The sequence below is a fragment of the Schistocerca americana genome, chromosome 1 (genome assembly GCF_021461395.2).
Source record: "Schistocerca americana isolate TAMUIC-IGC-003095 chromosome 1, iqSchAmer2.1, whole genome shotgun sequence".
NCBI classification, from domain to species: Eukaryota; Metazoa; Arthropoda; class Insecta; order Orthoptera; family Acrididae; genus Schistocerca; species Schistocerca americana.
Window position 1 is genome coordinate 406,417,216 of NC_060119.1, and position 19,470 is coordinate 406,436,685.

At 41.3% G+C, this 19,470-nt stretch overlaps 1 protein-coding gene across 2 annotated transcripts in view; it reads right to left on the reverse strand.

The window, feature by feature from the left end:
* Positions 1-19,470, reverse strand: part of LOC124601951 (kelch-like protein 18) — a 171,048-nt gene that overhangs the window by 51,798 nt on the left and 99,780 nt on the right. For both annotated transcript variants that reach the window (XM_047136284.1, XM_047136285.1), the window contains exons 7-8: positions 19,148-19,370; positions 14,259-14,475 (exon numbers count right to left, since the gene is read on the reverse strand). In XM_047136284.1, the coding sequence (XP_046992240.1) occupies positions 14,259-14,475; positions 19,148-19,370 (440 nt within the window). The remainder of the gene's footprint in view (positions 1-14,258; positions 14,476-19,147; positions 19,371-19,470) is intronic.

Genomic DNA, 19,470 nt, shown 5'->3' on the forward strand with positions numbered 1-19,470 from the left:
GGGCCCAGAGGAGGAAACTACTCAGGGAACAGAGAAAAATGGAAGGCAAAGAATGGCTACCTAAAGACAAGTGAAGGGAATTAAAGGGGGCTTGAACCTAAGACCGCCAAGAAAAAACTGTCTCAGGTTGAAGGCGATATGCAGACCCCCCACAACGTGTTGAAGACAGGCAGCAAGAGGATAAGGGAGGAATCTAAGACTCGCTCCTCCCTGAATAAGCGAGCCCAGGAAAAACCATGGCAAGAAATAGGGAAACAGACCTATAGTACTGCAGCCTCAGTTTTTAAGATGGCAGTTATCCAGGAAGGCTGTCCACTAGTAGCCATCACCTCGCAGCAGGAGGAACATGTACAGATGGCCCTCTGGAAAGATTGAGGGGGGACACTGGTCCAGGACCCAACTTCAGGAGGGTCTATCCAGATTGTGGTGCCCTCATTTTTGTCTGTGACGGGGGGGGGGGGGGTGGGGGCGGGGGGGGGGGGGGGGGGGGGCACACGGTGAAATGGCTTAAGGACAAGGTGCCGATGATATCCTCGTGGAAAGGGTGTGAAGCTGCTGGTCAAGACGGCAGTGGAGCTTCTTAAGACACAAAGGTACCAATATGGATCCTTAATTATGTCTCCCCTCAGACTCTGAGAAAATAGGGGCCCAGAACCCAAACATCTCAACAGAAGACTGGAGAGTGATCAACCAGAAGGTTGTACCAGTAGGACAAACCCTGGTGGTGGAGGTCAGAGAGAAGTCACTGAAGGCGATGCAAGAGCAAGACCTGATATTGTTTCTAGCGTTGTCGCAGGTCACTGTCAGGGTTATCAAAGACCTCAAAAGCAATGATAACAGAAAGACGGAGACTGGAGGTGCTGCAGATTAATCTGCAGCACAGTAAAGAGGCCTCTGCTGCCCTGAGACGCTGCCTGGGGAGGCAGGAAGTGGACGTGCCCTGATACAAGAACCCTAATTATGTAATGGGGAGTATCGGGCCTCTGTGGCACTAGAGGTAAGCTGATTTACGCTAGAAATCTAGAAACTTCAGAACACGCATCTATGTAAGAAATGGAATTTCTTTTATGCCAATGATGGATTTCTGATCCAGAGACCTGGTGAACATTAGAATTCAACAAAGTGAGGAAGGTATCGTGAGGGAAATTGATTTGACCTCAGCATAACTTCCTTACGAAGACAGCTTTCCTCCTCCTTGGAGGTAAGGAGACTGGTAGAAGCTTGCCATCAGCAAGGTGACCAACTGTTGATGGGATGTGACGCCAATGCACGCAACCCAGTGTGGAGCAGCAAGGACACCAACAGTAGAGGTGAGTATGTTCTTGAATTTCTTTTAGCTAACAACTTGGAAGTCCTGAATAGGGGCAATGAACTTACATTCAGGAATAGCAGAAGGGAAGTTGTAACTGACATAACCTTTGGTTCAATGACGATGGGCAGCTATGTCAAACAATGGCACGTGGCATTAGAGCCATTCTCATTAGACCACATGTACATCAAATTCAAGGTTGAAATAGGAATCAGACAGACCATGACCTACAGGAATCCCAGGAAAACAAACTGGGAGACATATAGGAGGGGCCTTGACTTGGGCTTATCAGAAATTAAAACCTCGATATGGAATCCAGTAGAGTTTGAGAAAGTAGCAGAGGCTGTTATCTCTGCCATAGAGACCTTATATCAGGACAACTGCACAATCACCAAGAAGTGCACAAACAGGAGGAATAATAACTTGAAAACGCAAAGAAAACAGGTATGGAGACTGTTTAACCTCGCGAGACATAAAGGACAATGGGCAAAATATTGTGAGGCCCTTGTCAACTACAACCTTGCAATCACACATGCAAAAGAAGCATCCTGGAAGGCATTCTGTGAGGAAGTAGAGAGCACGGCTGCTCAAGCCAGATTTCACACAATCCTCACTGGAGTATCAACCAATCTAGAAGGCACGTTGAGGAAGGAGGATGGGATAAATACAAAGACAGCACATGAGATGCTGGAACTGCTCCTCAAAACTCACTTTTACCAATACTCTCTACCAGACAACACAGACCAGAATGTTACCCCGGAGACAGAATGGTTCTCAGGCACTTGAAGAGAGAATTGGGAGTCGGTCAAGGAGTGTGTGGACTTCAATAAAAGCCAATGGATGGTGGGAACATTCCAACCGTTCAAATCAACTGGCCCGGATGGACTCTATCCAGCTCTCCTGCAACAGGCAGGAGAGAATCTCATAAGAGTCTAATGCAGGTTATTCAGGGTTATCCTAGCAGTAGGAATCATTCCCAATGCTTGGAGGGCAGTGAAGGTTGTCTTCATTCCAAAGCCGGGGAGAACTGATCATACCAAGGCCAAGGATATGAGACCAATCAGTCTGTCCTCCTCCATTCTAAAAACAATGGAAAAACTGGTTAATGTATACGTTGGGGAGAGGAGGCTAATTAGGGCCCCTCTACATTCAAATCAACACGCATATCAACCAGGTAAATCATGTGAGGCAGCTCTCCATCAACTCATTGGGAGGGTGGAGAAAGCACTTCATTTCCAAGAAATCGCCCTCTGCATCTTCCTGAATACCGGGTGGGCCTTCAGTAACACGACTTTCAATTCCATGGTAAGGGCAGCAGAGGTACATGATAGGGACCACTATATGTAGGTGGACCAGGGCATACTTAGTGGAAGGAAGGTAAAGGTTGCCTACAAGTAGTAGTTCTGTCGCCTTTATTGTGAATCTAGTGGTGAACGAACTTATTGAGGAACTAAATTCCAGACAATGCTTCTGAAAAGGATACGCACATGACCTTGTCAGACACAGTTAGAAATATGGCACAAGGAGGATTGGACATTGTGCAAGACTGGTGCAGTAAACAGGATCTAAGGGTTAATCCTAAGAAGACTGCTGTGGTGCCACTCACGAAGAGGCATATCCAACACTCAAGTTGGAATCTAAAGCTCTTCAATGGAACTCTACCTGTGAAGGGGATAGTGAAATATCTAGGGGTAACCTTAGATGAGAAACCAACATGGACCCCTCACATTAAGAAAGTCTGCTCCAAGGTGAAAAGTACTCTAGTGAGTACCAGAAGGGCTTGTGGTAAAAACTGGGACCTAAGCCCCACAGGTACGAACTTGATATACACCACAGTGGTTACACGTAGGATTTCCTATGGGGCTGTAGTGTGAGGTGCAGAGACTTGCCTGCTTAGCCGTAACAGGTGGAATTAGCAGCACACCAAACGCTGGGATGGATGCTATGCTGGACATGCCTCCACTACACCTCTGGGTCAAGATGGAGGCAGCAGCTGGGTCATACAGAATTAAAACTGGAAAAACTGGATCTCTTCGGGATATCCAGAATCACACACAAGGACAGTGAGTGAGGTAAATATAGGAATGGCTGGGGAAATGCCAGCCAACTATATAATTACTCCCAACTGCTTCAACAAGCCATACAATATATAATAATTGGAAGCAGGAAGCAGTGGGAAAAAACAGTTCGACACCGTATGGGGGACACTGTTTGGTTCACCAATGGCTCGAAATCAGACCAAGGCTCGGTATTCCAAACTGAAATTACCGCAAACAGAGCATGTGTGGAGGAGAATATGTGTAGGTGCTACAAGGACCATAGCATCTAAACCTATTGAGACAGCCAGGCAGCCCTGAAATCACTGGCAGCTCCTGCAAAGAGATCTAAGAATGTTGCAGAATGCCACAGGGCTCTGGTGGAGCTAGGGGGAAGCACTAGAGCAAACCTGGTGTGGGTCCCTAGCCACTCGGGGATCTGTGATAATGAACAAGCCGACAGATTTGCCAGGATGGGGGCAACGACTCCATTTACTGGACCGGAACCTGTCCTGACAATCACCAAGGCTATTATCAAACCAGAAGTACGGAACTGGCTCAGGAAACAGCAAGCAGAATATTGGACCAAGGACCATAACAAAAACATGGTAAGGTAATGATGCCCAAGCCATGCTTGAAAAGAAGCTCTGTAATCCTGGGATTGAACAGGAAAGAGATCAAACTCATGACTGGTCTGATGACCAGCCATGGGACTTTCAAAGAATACCTACACACAATGGGTATAATGGAATATGACCCTCAATGTAGGAATTGTTATGAGGGTGAAGAAAGTGCATCGCACCAAATATTTGGACACATGGCATTGGAGAGCAAAAGCTACAGAATCTTCGAGACAAGGACCTGAAGAAATTGTGTCTAACAAAAAACTGGTAAAGGGACTCCTTGCACTATTTATGGACATTGGTTGGTTTTATTAGATATACAGGGAGTGATGCTGCTCAATAAACTCGGTTTTAGTGCAGGCAGTGGCGGATTAGACCCAAGATGTTTTAGCTTCCCTGTCAAAATCAAATCAAAACACCCAGTTTCTGCAATTTCTTAAGATGATCTACCTTCTTTGACCTGTTAGTTTTGACCAACAATGAGCCATTATGCAATTGTTTTACGTATTTTAATGTTCCAGCAAGGTTTCCAAACCCTTATGGATATAAAAGGGGGACACTTTTTCAAATGTCCCCTCTTTCCTCTTCATCACCAGAAACACACAGTTATTTACAACTCTATGAACCCTGTTACTGCAGTCCAAAGTATTCTTATTATGAAGAAGACTAGCCTCTCTCATTCTTTTGGATGAATGGGTGTGAGTACTCCAAGGTGGTACACCCTTCCCGCTGGAAGGAGAAGATGATGATTTCAAGGGTTCCATCTCAGTCTCACAAGCAGCTAGCAAAGTAAGGGTCCACTCAGAGCCATATACAACTGAGGTACGGCAGGTTCCCCAGAGGTTGCTCGCTAACGACTGTTCCACCTCACAGCCATGCATTCCATCAGCGTGAAGCACACCTTGAGATTGAGGTTTTTTTTACAGAGGTTTATCTTGTCCTTGGGATCCGGGTGATCAAGCCAAGATACCCACACCCTGAGACACACATTCCACCACTGCGCTGTGTGGTGGTCGCTGAAGCATACCCAGAGCTCATGCTGACAGGGGATTGGCAGTGCTTACCAGTCCCCAGCTCAGGAACCCTGGGGTCACCAAGCCCATATCCAGCAAATCAATGCTGAGTCCCTGAGGGCTTATGCACCAAGGTGTTTACTAGACTGGCAGATGGACTCTGCGGCAGCCCACTGGATGTGACAAGTGATATGGGCCACCGCCTCCTGTGCGCAACCCTTTTGTTTAAAAATGGCCTGTCAATTGTACTGTAACCAATTTGCCATTTGTACCATCCATCAGCGTGGTCTCCTGTCTGCCACCTTCCTAGTTGGCAGACGGATTCGCACTGGGAAGTGATCACTAGAAGGTAAATCTCTAGCTACTTCCCACTGTACTGAGTCTGCAATAGCTGGAGAACAAAAACAAAAGTCAATGGCTGAAAAAGACCCCGTAGCTGTGGAGAAGTGCATCATCTGACCTGCGTTCAGAAGGTAGATATTCTCAGAATGGTCAAGTCACTCAATCAGCTGACCCTTGGAGCAAGTGGTCGCTGAGCCCCACAGCACATTGTGTGCATTGAAGTCCCCCCACAAGGAGGAATGGGAGTGGGAGTACGCAGAAGACTTTTGCCAGTGTGTCTGCATCCAAAGCATCATTAGGGGGAAAGTACAAAGAATACACTGTGATATTAAAGGGCGTGAGAACTTTCATGCCAATTGCTTGCATGGTCGTGGTAAGAGAGACAGGAGGAGAGTGGCATCTGTCATCAACGAAAACAGCCACTCCATCTTTAGCCTTGTCTCCAGTAGTTTCATCCTTCCTGTATGGGTGGTAACCTCATAATGCATGTGTGTCGGTGACTTTAAAATGTGTTTCTTGTAAGCAGATGCAGAACGGTTTCTCCTTCCAAATGTGAGCGATGTCTATTCAAATTCCACTGTAACACAGAAGACCCTGTGGAAGCCATTGTTTAGCAATGCTTGCTCTTTTATTTCTACCCTTGGAGGTGGTGATTTACCGGGGACGTCAGTGGGAACATTAGCCGGTTCCCTCCTCTTCGATTCCTCCGATTGTAAGACTATACCCTCAAGAGCATAGTCCCCATCAGAGAGTAAGAGAGCTAGCCAATCTGAAGGATTAACTACCGCTTTCTTGGACTTGGAACTACTGTTCGAATGACGTTTCTCTTTACTGATGGGAGGAGGTGGTTGTCTGGGTTGCGGGGACAGCTTAGTTGACTTCAGATGGTGAGTAGTAGCATGTGGCTTAGGTGGTAAGCCCACTGCTGACAGCTTCTGAATGGCTTCAGCTTTAAGCGTAGTGTTCCCCCACAGGTACACTGACAAGTGCATGTGCTCGTACTTGAATCTGTGATCCGGGAGTTTGTGTGGAGGCTCACACTTAGCAATTGATGTCTTAAGGGCTGTTGCAAGAGAAGTTGCAAAAACCGGCAGTTGCATAGCTTTGAAAGCTTTTTTAGCTTCAACTTAGGGTATGCGACTCTTGACTTTCAACTCCTGAATTTTCCTTTCCTCATTGTAAACCTCACACTTTCTGCTCCACACTGGGTTATCCCCAGAGCAGTTTACACATTTCGGAGGAAGTTTACAAGGATTTCCTGATTCAGGAGCTGAACCTCCACAATCGCCACATGTAGCCCTACCATTAAATCCCATAGTGGTATGGCCAAATCTTTGACATCTGTAGCATCACACTGAGTTATGGACAAACAGGTGAACCTTAAGACAGATATAACCTGCAAAGATATGTTCAGGTAATTCCAGGGTACTAAACATTAGAATAAATGCTGCCAACTTTTCCAATTTACCATTGACTCTCCTCATATAGTTCTGCTTTTCCGTAACACCCATTCATTCTTTATGGACTCCGTGGGGTCCATCTTCATTAGATCGGAGCAGGTAACCACACCCTTACTAAAGTTAAGGGTGTTATGCAACTCAGACTTGACTGGATAGTCGAGTAAGGTCTTACATCCCAAGACCTTAGCTATTTTGACTGAATTAGCAGTTTCAATTAGGTATGGCCCATTATGAAGTCATTTGACACTTTTTATTCAGAGGCCCAGAAATATCTTCCAATGCCTTGTGAATAAAGAAAGGAGTATCTTCTCAAATGTTCCCTCTGTTTGCTTGATTACAATGAAAGTGTCATGGCACACTAATGCTGTTACTATTATTCTAAGATTTCTTTTCAGGAGGACTGGCCAACCAAGCCCTCTTTGATGAGTGGGTGTAGTTACGACCTGACGGTACACCCGTCCCGTCAGTAGTAGTTCAATGAAACCGTTACAGAGGGATCCCACGAAATGCTAGGGAAACAACCATTGACCCAGGCAGAGCCCTGCATGCTTTTTTTATATATATATATATATATATATATATATATATATATATATATATATATATATATATATATATATATATATATATATATATATATATATGTTTGCACCTTCCTCACGGTCCAGGTGGTGAAGCCAAGACCCCCATTCTCTAAAATACACAGCATTCCACCGCTGCGCCGCACGGTGATCACTAAATCATGCCCAGAGGTTATGGAGAGAGCGAGCTGACGGCACTTGCCAGTCCCCAGCTCAGGAACTCTAGGGTCACCAAATCTGTCATCAGCAAATGAATTATGAGTCCCTGAGGGGAAGGGTTTTTGGACTACACTGCAGAAGTTTCATTGGCAAGCCCTTACACATATTCCATAAAACTCCAATCTCTCCCCATGTGACTTCCATGTTTCTGGAGCCCTGAAGAAAGTCATTAGTGGTCATCAATCTGCTTCGGATGAAGAGGCACACACCTGGATACGATCATTGTTGCGCGGGTAAGCACAACCAGTTTTCCCCGAAGGCACTGACTTGTCTCAAGTGGGATATATGTATTGACAGTTATGGTGATTACTTTTGAAATAATAAACAATATACTTATTTATTTATTTTTCCTGTCTGTCTCATTTTCATTTGACTGCCCCTTATAGTTAAAAGAGGGGTTAATTAAGCTACAAATTCAGTATAGTATCTGATAGGGATTCCATCGGGCCCTGAAGCTGTGTTCAATTTTAATGATCTCAGCTGTCTCTCAATGGTACTGACATTAATATCTATTCAACAAATTTTTTCCGTAGTACAAGATTCAAATTGTCATAACACTTCTGCGTTTCCCTTTGTAAAGGAATATTTGAAAAAGGAGTTAAGCACTTATTTTTTTGTTTTCCTACCCTAAATTCCAGTTCATGTCTCATCCAAGTCACTGAAAACTAACTTTTTAACTGGCAGTCTTTACATACAATAAGAACTGGGTTTTGTGAAAGATCTTTCAACAATATTCTGCTACAGTAGTCACTGAAGGCTTCACACATTGGAACTGGGTTTTGTGAAAGATCCTTCACCAATATTCTGCTACAGTAGTCACTGAAGGCTTCACGCATTGCTCTTTTGACTGTCAAATGCATTTCATTCAACATTTCTTTATCTGTACCCCTTTGCTGTGTTTTACACTTATTATGTAGTAGTCTGTTTCTTTGTTCGTCGCTGAAATGTAACATTACTGCTTCTTTTATCTTGTTTACTGAACATATAAATCTCTCTACTTGTTTTAGATGCCACTTGCCCTCTGGTAAATATTGTTGCTACAATTGCCTAATGGTCACTAAAACCAGTTTTGATGTCAACATCCTCATAGAGGTCACACCAATTTGCTGCAATTAGATCTAATATATTCCCATCGTGAGTGGAGTTCTGAACTAACTATTATACGTAGTTTTCAGGCAAGGCATTTAGTAATGTTGCCTTGTCGTGTCCACCATCAACAAAACTGGTAACTATCCTGATTGACTGCTGGACTTTAAAGTCTCCTCTTATGAATATAGTATGACTGGGAAACTTACATACTAGTGAACTGGAGGTTTCTATAAATCTTGTCCGAACAATCTTCTACGCAGCTTCAATTTCTATCCCAGTGAATGTCTTGTTTACTGTGACAAATATACCACCTCCATTTCCCACTTGTTTATCCTTTCAATACACAGATAAATTTTCCCGAAAAACTCACTGCTGTTAACTTTGGTTTTTAACCAGCTTTCTGTATGTAATATTATGCGAGTTTCACTGCTTTTTAGGAGCACTTCAAACTCTGGCACTTTGTTGCGAATGTCTCAACAGTTAACCACTAGGATTTTAATACCCTCCCCCATAGGGGGCTTTTCTATGGGACTTACACTGATACTTCCAGTCTCCTACAGCTATCATTATCTGGACAGCATGGAGAGTCACCTAATCTAAAAAATCCTTGTGGGCACCCCATTTATAGTCAGCTACCTGTGTAGCAGCCTCTGATGTTCAGTGCACATCTGACCCATTTACCGAGGCACTACAATTCGCAACCCTATGGTGCAAGTCCAGTAAGTCGCTGCCTGGCTTGTCAGAGAACCTTCGCAGTTTCTGATTCAAGCCCTCCACTCAATTCTCTACCAGGGGACTACGATCTTCTCTGGGGACTATAACACAGTTTGTGAGCCTCAATGAAACTCCATGAACAAGGCTGGTATTCTCACCATTCTCTGCCAGTTGCTGGAATGATCCAAGTATGACCTCGGAGCCCAGACGATAGACCAAGGTGTCAGGTCCCATTGCTGTGCCATGCATAAACTTGTCAACTGACAAAATAATTGGGGGTGTTGATAGCAGATGGTCAGGATGGTTGGACCTCTTGACAAAGTCTATTGGCCCAACTTCTCGCCACTTCTCTCTGTTGGTCTTTGCACACATAGTGCCAGTGCCTCAAAAGAATGCCTATGTGCAGTGAGGCAAGGGCAGGTAAACAGCTTTGCCTTTTGCTTCCTCCTACCCACTACTGCATGAGCCACTAGTTGACACGTTCTTGTCACGTGGATATTTTGCAAACTTTTATAGTTCCTCTCATTTTGCTTAAATAAGTCAATGAACAGGAATAGCCTTTGGGAACAGGTCAATCCTCTGTATCATAACAGGCACAAAATGAAGCTAAAAACTCTGTAGAATATTGACTGAATAATGGATCTTACAGCAAGTTTAGAGACACTGGAGGGAAGAAGGGGGAGGAAACATTGCAACTTCATACAAAAAGAATCACAAAAAAGTGAGAACTTACTTCCCAATCTACCTAAAACTCACTTCAAGGCATAAATGCAAGAAAAATTTGTATGTGAAATAACACAGGTATCATATGAAATTAGTTCACACTGCTGCAATGAAAGAATTTAACACTTTTAATAAATTTCTGACATGTTCAGCCTAATGACAAAGATGATATATCTCATCATCAATGTAGCTAACAAAAACTAAAGCGTATTATCGTAGCCTGTTTTAATTCAAGCATGTAAGACCAAGAAACAATATTATGAGAAGGAAAGTTGCCATACAGTGGAGATGCTGAGTCGCAGATAGGCACAACAAAACAGCTTTCAGAATTAAAGCTTATGGCCATTGGCCTTCATCAACAATACACACACACACACACACACACACACACACACACACACACACACACACACAGTGTCAGTTACCTGAGACTGCAGTCGTGTGTGCGAGTTGCATATGCGTGAGAGGGTGTGTGTGTGTGTGTGTGTGTGTGTGTGTTTTGTTTACCAAGGCCAATGGCTGAAAGCTTTAATTGTGAAATCTTTTTGTTGTGCCTATCTGCAACACAGCATCTCCGCTATACGGTGAGTAGCAACCTTCCTTCTCATAATGTTGTAACAGTCCAGCCCGGATTTTCCATTGTTTGATTTGAGGCTAAGAAACAATACACTAATGATGAAAAAATAACTTCTGGGCAATCAATCTGATGTCAGCACAATAATATCAGTTTTCATAAACTGTGCTGTCTGTAGGGGCCTTTAGACAAACCATCTTGACATGAATGAAAGGTTCTCAGCCAAAATACTGGATGAAGATATAGTGATGCCCCAGGTCCATATCCACAAAAATGATGGAACACAGTTGTTTCTGAATAGTTATTAACTGAAGTTTCCAAATTTACACATTCAATGTCTACAGTTAGTTTGCAAAGATTTCTTGTTTTCAGCTGATTCAGAATTTGGGATAACTTATTTTGAATTGACCAATACTAATGTATGAATAGGCCCAATATTTCTATTTATTTTCATGATGATATAAAATAAACAGGAGAGTAAAAATAACCTGGTGTGCTTTTGAGAAACTAAATAGAGTTTTCAAAAGAGTAAATATTGCCACTTTTGACATACCGCCATAACACATTAATTTTCAATGCCAAAACCATTGCAAGACTGAGGGTTTTTCAGTGAGGAACAGAGAGAAGGTGATCAAGAATTAGTAGCAGAGACAAGAAAACAGACAAACAAATCAAAGGATAGACTGGAGAAGAAGATGTAATTCAGAATCATAATGGAGATGGCAGGTCATCCAGCCATACAAACAGGTGGTAGACAGACGAAGAAGGATCTTCGCTGCATTCCCATGGATAAGAGAGAACTGAGATAATCACCAAATGATAGATGGGTAGATCATATCAAGAGGAAAATGTAGGAGTAATGTGGATACAGATGAAACCCACGAGGCATCAAAAGGATTGCAGGAGGAATGTCAAATGGCTGATGATGATGAAATGTGTCCATACTGACAATCATGAACCAATTTCACTCAATTTCATATTCCAAAGCACATAATTAAGCATTTAAACTAGTAAAACAGATATACGTAAAATACACAAGGAAAAATGAAACTTCACAAATGCTTCTTTTAGTTTACATACTTAGAATATTCTAAAAGGCAATGAATATGTATTACATACTTTCAAAGCAGGATAATAAACTATTTAATTATTAGTGTTCAAGCCAGAATGTAATTGAAGTGGAAGTTCATAACATACAATAAAGTGATATTACAACAAAAACAATCACTTATTGACAAAATAGTTTAAATGGATAGATAAAATTCTACTCACCAAGCAGCAGCAGAACACATACGTAAAAGACAATTGCAATTGGCAAGCTTTCAGAGCCAGTGGCTCCTCCTCCCGGCAGAAGAGTTGAAGGGGAAGGAAGAGGGATGAAGGAAAAGGACTGGAGAGGTATAGGAAAAGGGGTAGATTTCAAGAAAGTCACCCAGAACTGCATATCAGGGGAGACTTACCACACAGGATGAGAACGAATAACTGATTGTTGGGGACTACATCGGACGAGATTTTAAAACCTGAGAGCTTAAAGGTGGAAGACAGAGTAATATGCAAACAGAGATTACTGCTTAAACATGGTAGTCATGCTGATTCAGAAGGCCTAACGTAACTACCACCAGATTATCAATTAGGATTAATGGGCACAGGTAGACAGTGTATACGGGCAACTCGCAATATCTTGTTGCAGAGCATGCTTTACAACATGATAATTGTGGCCTCGGTGCCTGTTTTGTCATATGTGCCATCTGGATTCTTCCCCCCAGACACCAGTTTCTCACAACTCCACAGGTAAGAACTAGCACTATAACATGTCTTTGGTTCTCGCCACACACCTGGCCTTAATTTATGTAAATTTCTCCATCTCAGCATTTCTTCACAGTAACTACTCTTTGCTTCACTCCATTTTAGTTTTCTATATTTTTCGTTGTCGTACCTGTCTATTTTTCACCACCCCCTCCCACCTCTGTTACGTACAATGTGGTTAGCTTTTCACTCTTATTAACTCATGCATGATGATTAAGCAGTACTCTCTGTCTGCATATTACCCTGTCTTCCATCTTTAAGCTCTCAGGTTTTCAAATCTGTCTGATGCAGTCCCCGACAATCAGTCTTTCCTTCTCCTCCCATGTGATAAGTCTTCCCCGGTCTGCGGTTCTGGGTAACTTTCCCGAAATCTACCCCTTTTTCTGGATCACTCCAATCCTTTTCCTTCAGCCCTCTTTCCTCCCCCTTCCACCCTTCTGAATGGAGGAGGAGCCACTGGCTCCAAAAGCTTGCCAATTTTGTGGGTGTTCTGCTGCCACTTGGTGAGTAAATGAAGTGAATTTGTAATACTCATACTTCTTTTAACAACAATATACTACTCACCATGTAGATGAAGCACTTAGTCAAAAGCAGGCACAATGAAAAGAAAAATAAAGAGAGAGAGAGAGAGAGAGAGAGAGAGAGAGAGAGAGAGACTGACAAGAAATATTTTCAGCTTTTGGACAACATTCTTCTTTATTCATTGCCACTGTCACTGTATGCTGAGGCCTAACTACGACTGGGCCTGACTGCGAGGTGCCAATGGCCATTTGCATGCAAGTTTTTGTTGTATGGATTTGTGAAAGTTCTGCTTCTGGAGAAGAACTTAGTCCAGAAGCTGAAAATATTTCTTTTTTTTTTTTTGCCTGTCTGTGATTCAGAGCCTCCCTCCTCTATGTGGTGAGTAGCAATCTATATATTCCAGAATGAGATTTTCACTCTGCAGCGGAGTGTGCGCTGATATGAAACTTCCTGGCAAATTGAAACTGTGTGCCAGACCGAGACTCGAACTCGGGACCTTTGCCTTTCGCGGGCAAGTGCTCTACCAACTGAGCTACCCAAGCACGAGTCACGACCCTTCCTCACAGCTCTACTTCTGCCAGTACATCATCTCCCACCTTTCAAACTTTCATATCAGCGCACACTCCACTGCAGAGTGAAAATCTCATTCTGGAAACATCCCCCAGGCTGTGGCTAAGCCATGTCTCCGCTACATCCTTTCTTTCAGGAGTGCTACTTCTGCAAGGTTTGCAGGAGAGCTTCTGTAAAGTTTGTAAGGTAGGAGACAATGTACTGGCAGAAGTAAAGCTGTGAGGACGGGGCGTGAGTCGTGCTTGGGTAGCTCAGTTGGTAGAGCACTTGCCTGCGAAAGGCAAAGGTCCCGAGTTCGAGTCTCGGTCCGGCACACAGTTTTAATCTGCCAGGAAGTTTCAATCTATATATTCCATATTATTGTTATTCCATCTTAAAGTTTCCACTGTTTCATATTTCTTTTAATTATATCAAATAAATTTCAGTTGTATTCAGTAAGAAATGTATTGTTCTGAAAGACAGAATTATTACTTTTTACTTTCAGTTCTTCTCTTTCCTGTACTATGAACTGTATTTTCTGAAGATAAAAACTGGCCATTGTTCCATACATATTTTATATAGGGACAACTGAAAATGTGAGATAAACAGAAATACCTCAACAGAAGCCTGCAGGAATGATGAGGGAGACACCAAATTTGAAACGGAAAACGGAAAGATACAGATTCATAATAGCTTACCGAATCAAATATTGAGAGACCATCATGACCACCAAGGGCATAGATATAGCCCTCAAATGCAACTACACCACCAGCACTGCGATGTCTGATCATATTTGGCACCATCGTCCACTCATCTTTGTCTGGGGAATAACACTCCACAGTATTCAGTGAAGTAACACCATCATAGCCTCCACAAACATATAAGCAGTCATTCAATGCAGCTGCACCAACAGCACTGTATGTAAAACAAGGAGTAGTAATTTTTGAATTTCTATTCACACATTATAAAATATATTGTTTACAAAAATCTAAAAGAAAGATAAGCTTAAATATAAAAGATGAATTTAAATATATGGTTCTTCAAGGGCAATATAACTAACATGAGAATTAGGATGTCTACGTGATGTGGATGCTGTTAGACATGATACAAATTATATGTCCCAAATGCCAAAATATGAAAGAATTCTTCAGTCAACTACATGTGAAATGAGTGACAAATAACAGTTTATGATGGTCCAGAACTGGAAATGGGTATCACAAAAACGATAATGGTCATATTCATCATCTGTTTGTTTGCTGCCACCATCAGCATCTAACAAAAGTGGATGAATATAATTTAACCACAAGTAGACACATGGCACAGAATGTTCAACCAAGTGAGGTGGCACAATTGTTAAGCCACCGGTACTCTTATTTTGGACAGTTACCAAATGATCCATTATGTTCACCCAGGATCAAATTTTTATGGTTTCCATAGAGCAGTTAAGATGAATGTCAGGGTGGTTTCTCTGTAAAGGACGTAGCCAATTTCTTACCCACTACCCTCCAATCCACACTTGTGTTCTGTCTCAAATGATCCTAATCTTCTTTTTGGGTACCAGGGTGTCATCCAAGAACACGGACTATGAAGAATTGGCTATACTGTTAAGTACAGTCGACATTAGTCTTTGAAGCAAATGACATCAAAGAAAACATCTGGGTATTAATGAGTAAAACCATTTTAACCAAGTGTTTATTTTTATTTCAGTTTTGTGATATAAAAACAGCACAACAGTAAAAAAAGGGAGGGGGGTTCAAAAACACAGTTTGCAATGACTCTAAGCATAAACCTACATGAGAAGCATTAAATTAAATAGTTTGTAAAATCTATTAAAAATACAGACCTGCAAGATCTAATCAATGAAGACAATGCTAAAACTACTCCTCCTCCATGATACCAACAATAATTTTCAAATTACTTTTTGGGGGCTATAGAAATGAATAAAAGAAAATCTTTTCCACTTCTATTTTTCTGCTAACCGCATGAAATTTTATGTAATAATAACTGTTTGTTCTTTTCTTTTTAATTTTTTTCTGCATGGGACTTCTTGAAGCAATTTCCAAAATGAAGTGCTTGCTTAATCTTATACACCCACATTTCTTCTGCAACAAATCACACAATCCTTCAATGATTTCTTTTGATTTGGAAATACAAAATGTATCTTCCCATTCAGAATTTCCTTAGGATCAGAAGATGACGATCTTCCACTCATTCTTGAACTTCTGTTCCTAACATTATCCCCAAGTAGAGTGATGAGATTTCTCTTACAAAAAAGATATGTCCATTATTTTTCACCACTCTCCTCACCAAACAAGTAAAGGAGGCAGTTGTTCACAACTGTAACAGTTATAAGCTACAGGCATAGCTTTTCCAACAATTTATATGACCACCTTGCGAATCCATAACAGCAACAGTACTGATCAGCTCTGGCCACTCCTCCTATAAACTATGTGTACTTTGAGAACAACTGTTCATTTTTTCACACTGAACAGGCTGCTTGTTTCTATAACCAGAAATCAGCTGTGATTGAGAACCAAAGAATGTACTCGGCATTGTCACTGAGCTCTTGTTATGGAATAATAAACACATTATTTGCAAATCTTGACAGCCACTCAATTTATTCTGTTGAAGTTTCTTCTCTTTCAAATCAGTTAGAAAACCCTTTTGATGTGCCATAACTGTCCCTGGTGTAAGCATTTCCATTTTACACAATTTCTGAGAAAGTTCATACAGAGTCAGTCATGGTACATGTGACAGCCTGAATCAACAGTGTGTGCTTGCAGGGCTTGTTCTAAATGAAACAGTATTTTAGATGTAAATGGCAAATTACGAAATATAAAACTTTCCATTGTCCTTTTGTCATAATACGGAATGTCAGATAAAAAGTAACCGTTTTGTGAATCAGAGAGAATTTTTTTTTATATATATATTTCACTTCATAGATACTTTTGGGTTGTTGCACATAAAGTGAATTCCACTTTGAAACCCACTGTACTCTCGTTTACATTGACATTTCTACATAGTGTGTGGAGTTCTTCCCATTTGTTATTAATACATTTACTAACAAACTCCACTTTGGTGCTTTTGGTACTCATATTACTTTGATAGGCAACAGGTGAAAGTATCAAGTGATTATAATTGTTGTGCAACTACCCACAGAGGTCCAGTGAGGGCTGTAATTACTGTGTGACAGCAAAACTTGGTAGATATTCTAATGCATTAATGTGGACCCGATTTATGTTGGAAAAAAATTAATTCCAATTTTGGTCACCAGGTGCAAATTTGCCAATGCAAATGCAAGACAGACATATAAAAATCTTTCCATATGTACTGGATTAGAAATGGGACAGGGGCAGAAAAGATCAAACAAGTGAGAAAGGCGTAATGTTGTTTTTATTATTAACCACCACTTACAGACAGTTGGTTTCATACGAGCACCTGAGGCATTGATAAGATGCTGTACAGTGTCAGGTTTGTATCTGGTGGTAAAAATTAGAACTAATTTTTGTCACCATAAAGGTATTCCGCATTAATGCATTAGCATATATAAAACGTTTTGCTATCATATGATAATTACATCCCATGCTGGAATTCTGTGAGTAGCTATACTTTAGTTATAATCACCAACCCAGCATCCAAAAACACCTGGGAAATTCAAAGAAAAAGAAAACATTTTTGAGGAACTGAGTTTGGTCTAGCCAGTCTTTGGTGCAAATTCACCTTTAAATTCACGGCCATATACAGCATTACACCAAGAAATGGATTCATTTCCTTAGTGAAACATCTTTCCATGACTGTTTTGTCATTTCAGTCATCATCTCTGCTATGTACAATTTGATGCAGTCATAGTTTTATGAACGAAGTCATCCACAGACAAAAGATCAAAATATTCAAGTTACGTGGTTGGCTGAGAACTATGAAGAAATATGAATCCCTGTAATCATAGAAAGAGTATAAGACCTTAATTAAGATCACCATCTCCATCTTGATAAACTTTTCAGCTGCATGTAACTGCTTGAAGAAGAGATACTTTCTCACTCTCACTATTAATTTCAGATTCCTTGAGAAATATATCATTGCATAAAGGAAGAGATGCTTTCTAATCTCTCACCATTATGCTCTACAGGGTGGTCAGTAGGTGTGACACCATCTTTCTAAAACAGAAAAAGGTAGATAAACAAATTTAAAGTCAAGTAGTATAAGATGGGAGAGGCAGCAAAGCATCTGAGGTTCTATTATCAAAGTAGCAGCAATTTCGGAAGCTGCGATTTTAGATGGGTCACTTGGTACACCAGATAGAGAATTACATGAGGAAAACAGCAGTCTTTTGTTTGAGCATAGCTTTATTCTTTTTCAAGTTATGACTGATGTTTCTTTCTTACATGTGATGTAAGGCTGACAGCATTAACACAAGCTGAACACACTGAGATCATCCTGATATTTGGAGAGAGGAACACTCATTTTATCATAAGGATTTCAGTCAATGCTACAGACAGACAACAGTGTGGTGGTGAATCTTCTCTCAAAAGTTTCTGAAGCTGGCTCTGTTTCAGGCAAAGTGAAAGCTGGACGATCAGAAACAGCCACGGATGAACCAACATCATCAAGTGTTATAGCATCATTCAGTACGATCCAGAGTCCAGTACTCACTGCATCTCGCAGAAAATTGTTGTCAGCTGTACATCGACACCTACAGATTGTTGATGCTTATGGTCCCATTCCACTACATGTGTTTGTGAAAATCTATTAGGAGTGGGTGAATCAATTATAAATAGCTGTACAACACACTGGACAACACATAGAGTACATACTGTAGCCTTTATGTGCAATTACTAGCATTTGCCTTGTTCGGTACAAAATGTGTCATTATCTGAAAATGAAAGAAGAGACACCAATGTTTACCTCAAGTATTTATCTATTTCTTTGATACATAATGTGGATCCCTTTCCATAGGAAATTATGAGTTCCATCCGAGACGGCAACTTCCAAAATGACTGCCAGTAATATAACTATCTGCAATAATATAGTCACCTCATACTATCTGACTTTAAATTTGTTTAGTCACCTGTGTGCTTGTTTTAGGAGTGTGGTTTTACACCCACTGAAGGACCACTCTGTACTTCAACTTTGCTATATGACTGTCACTTACATTCCTTATGCTTACCACCTTCACTCAAGCAGAAACCATAATAGGAGGACACATGATCACTCACATATGTCTAAGCACGTAGCCTGTTGTTATACATAAAGAGCAACTTGGGCTGTCTATTGGTTAGAGTTTGTGCTACATGACAAAATGGGTCGGATTTTATGCAACATCAGGGCACGTGAAACGTAGTAACACAAACAGCATCTTGGACATCTTGCAGTATAGGAGCCACAGTAACCTATTCGAGAGTGAAAAACCTGGATTTTATTGCATTTCAAGAGCATGTATGTTATCTACAGTCATCACTCCGACATTATTGAACTCGACAGCATCCAGCAATAAATTGTTATGTTGCTTAAATTGCGTTTCCAGAGAAACAAATTTTAACCAATTTTCATACTGTGAAGGTTCATAAAATAATAGTTTATGGTCTCTTACCTTCGTCTGCAGTGCATTGGTGAAACTTTATTCCAGACACGTTTCTGCGGATCAAATACTTCAACAGTGGATAATCGTTCACTGCCATTGTACCCACCAAACGCATAAAGCCTGTTGCGCATCACAGCAACACCCACTCTACTACGCAACATACTCATGGCTTCAGCTAGCTGCCAACGGCCAACAATTGGATCAAATACTTCGACAGTGCTTAGAGAATCCCCTACAACAGAATGCATTTGTTACTTAATTCTAGATTGTACAACTACACATAAAATACTGTACACACACAGACAATGCTATGATAATGACTACGTAGGCTT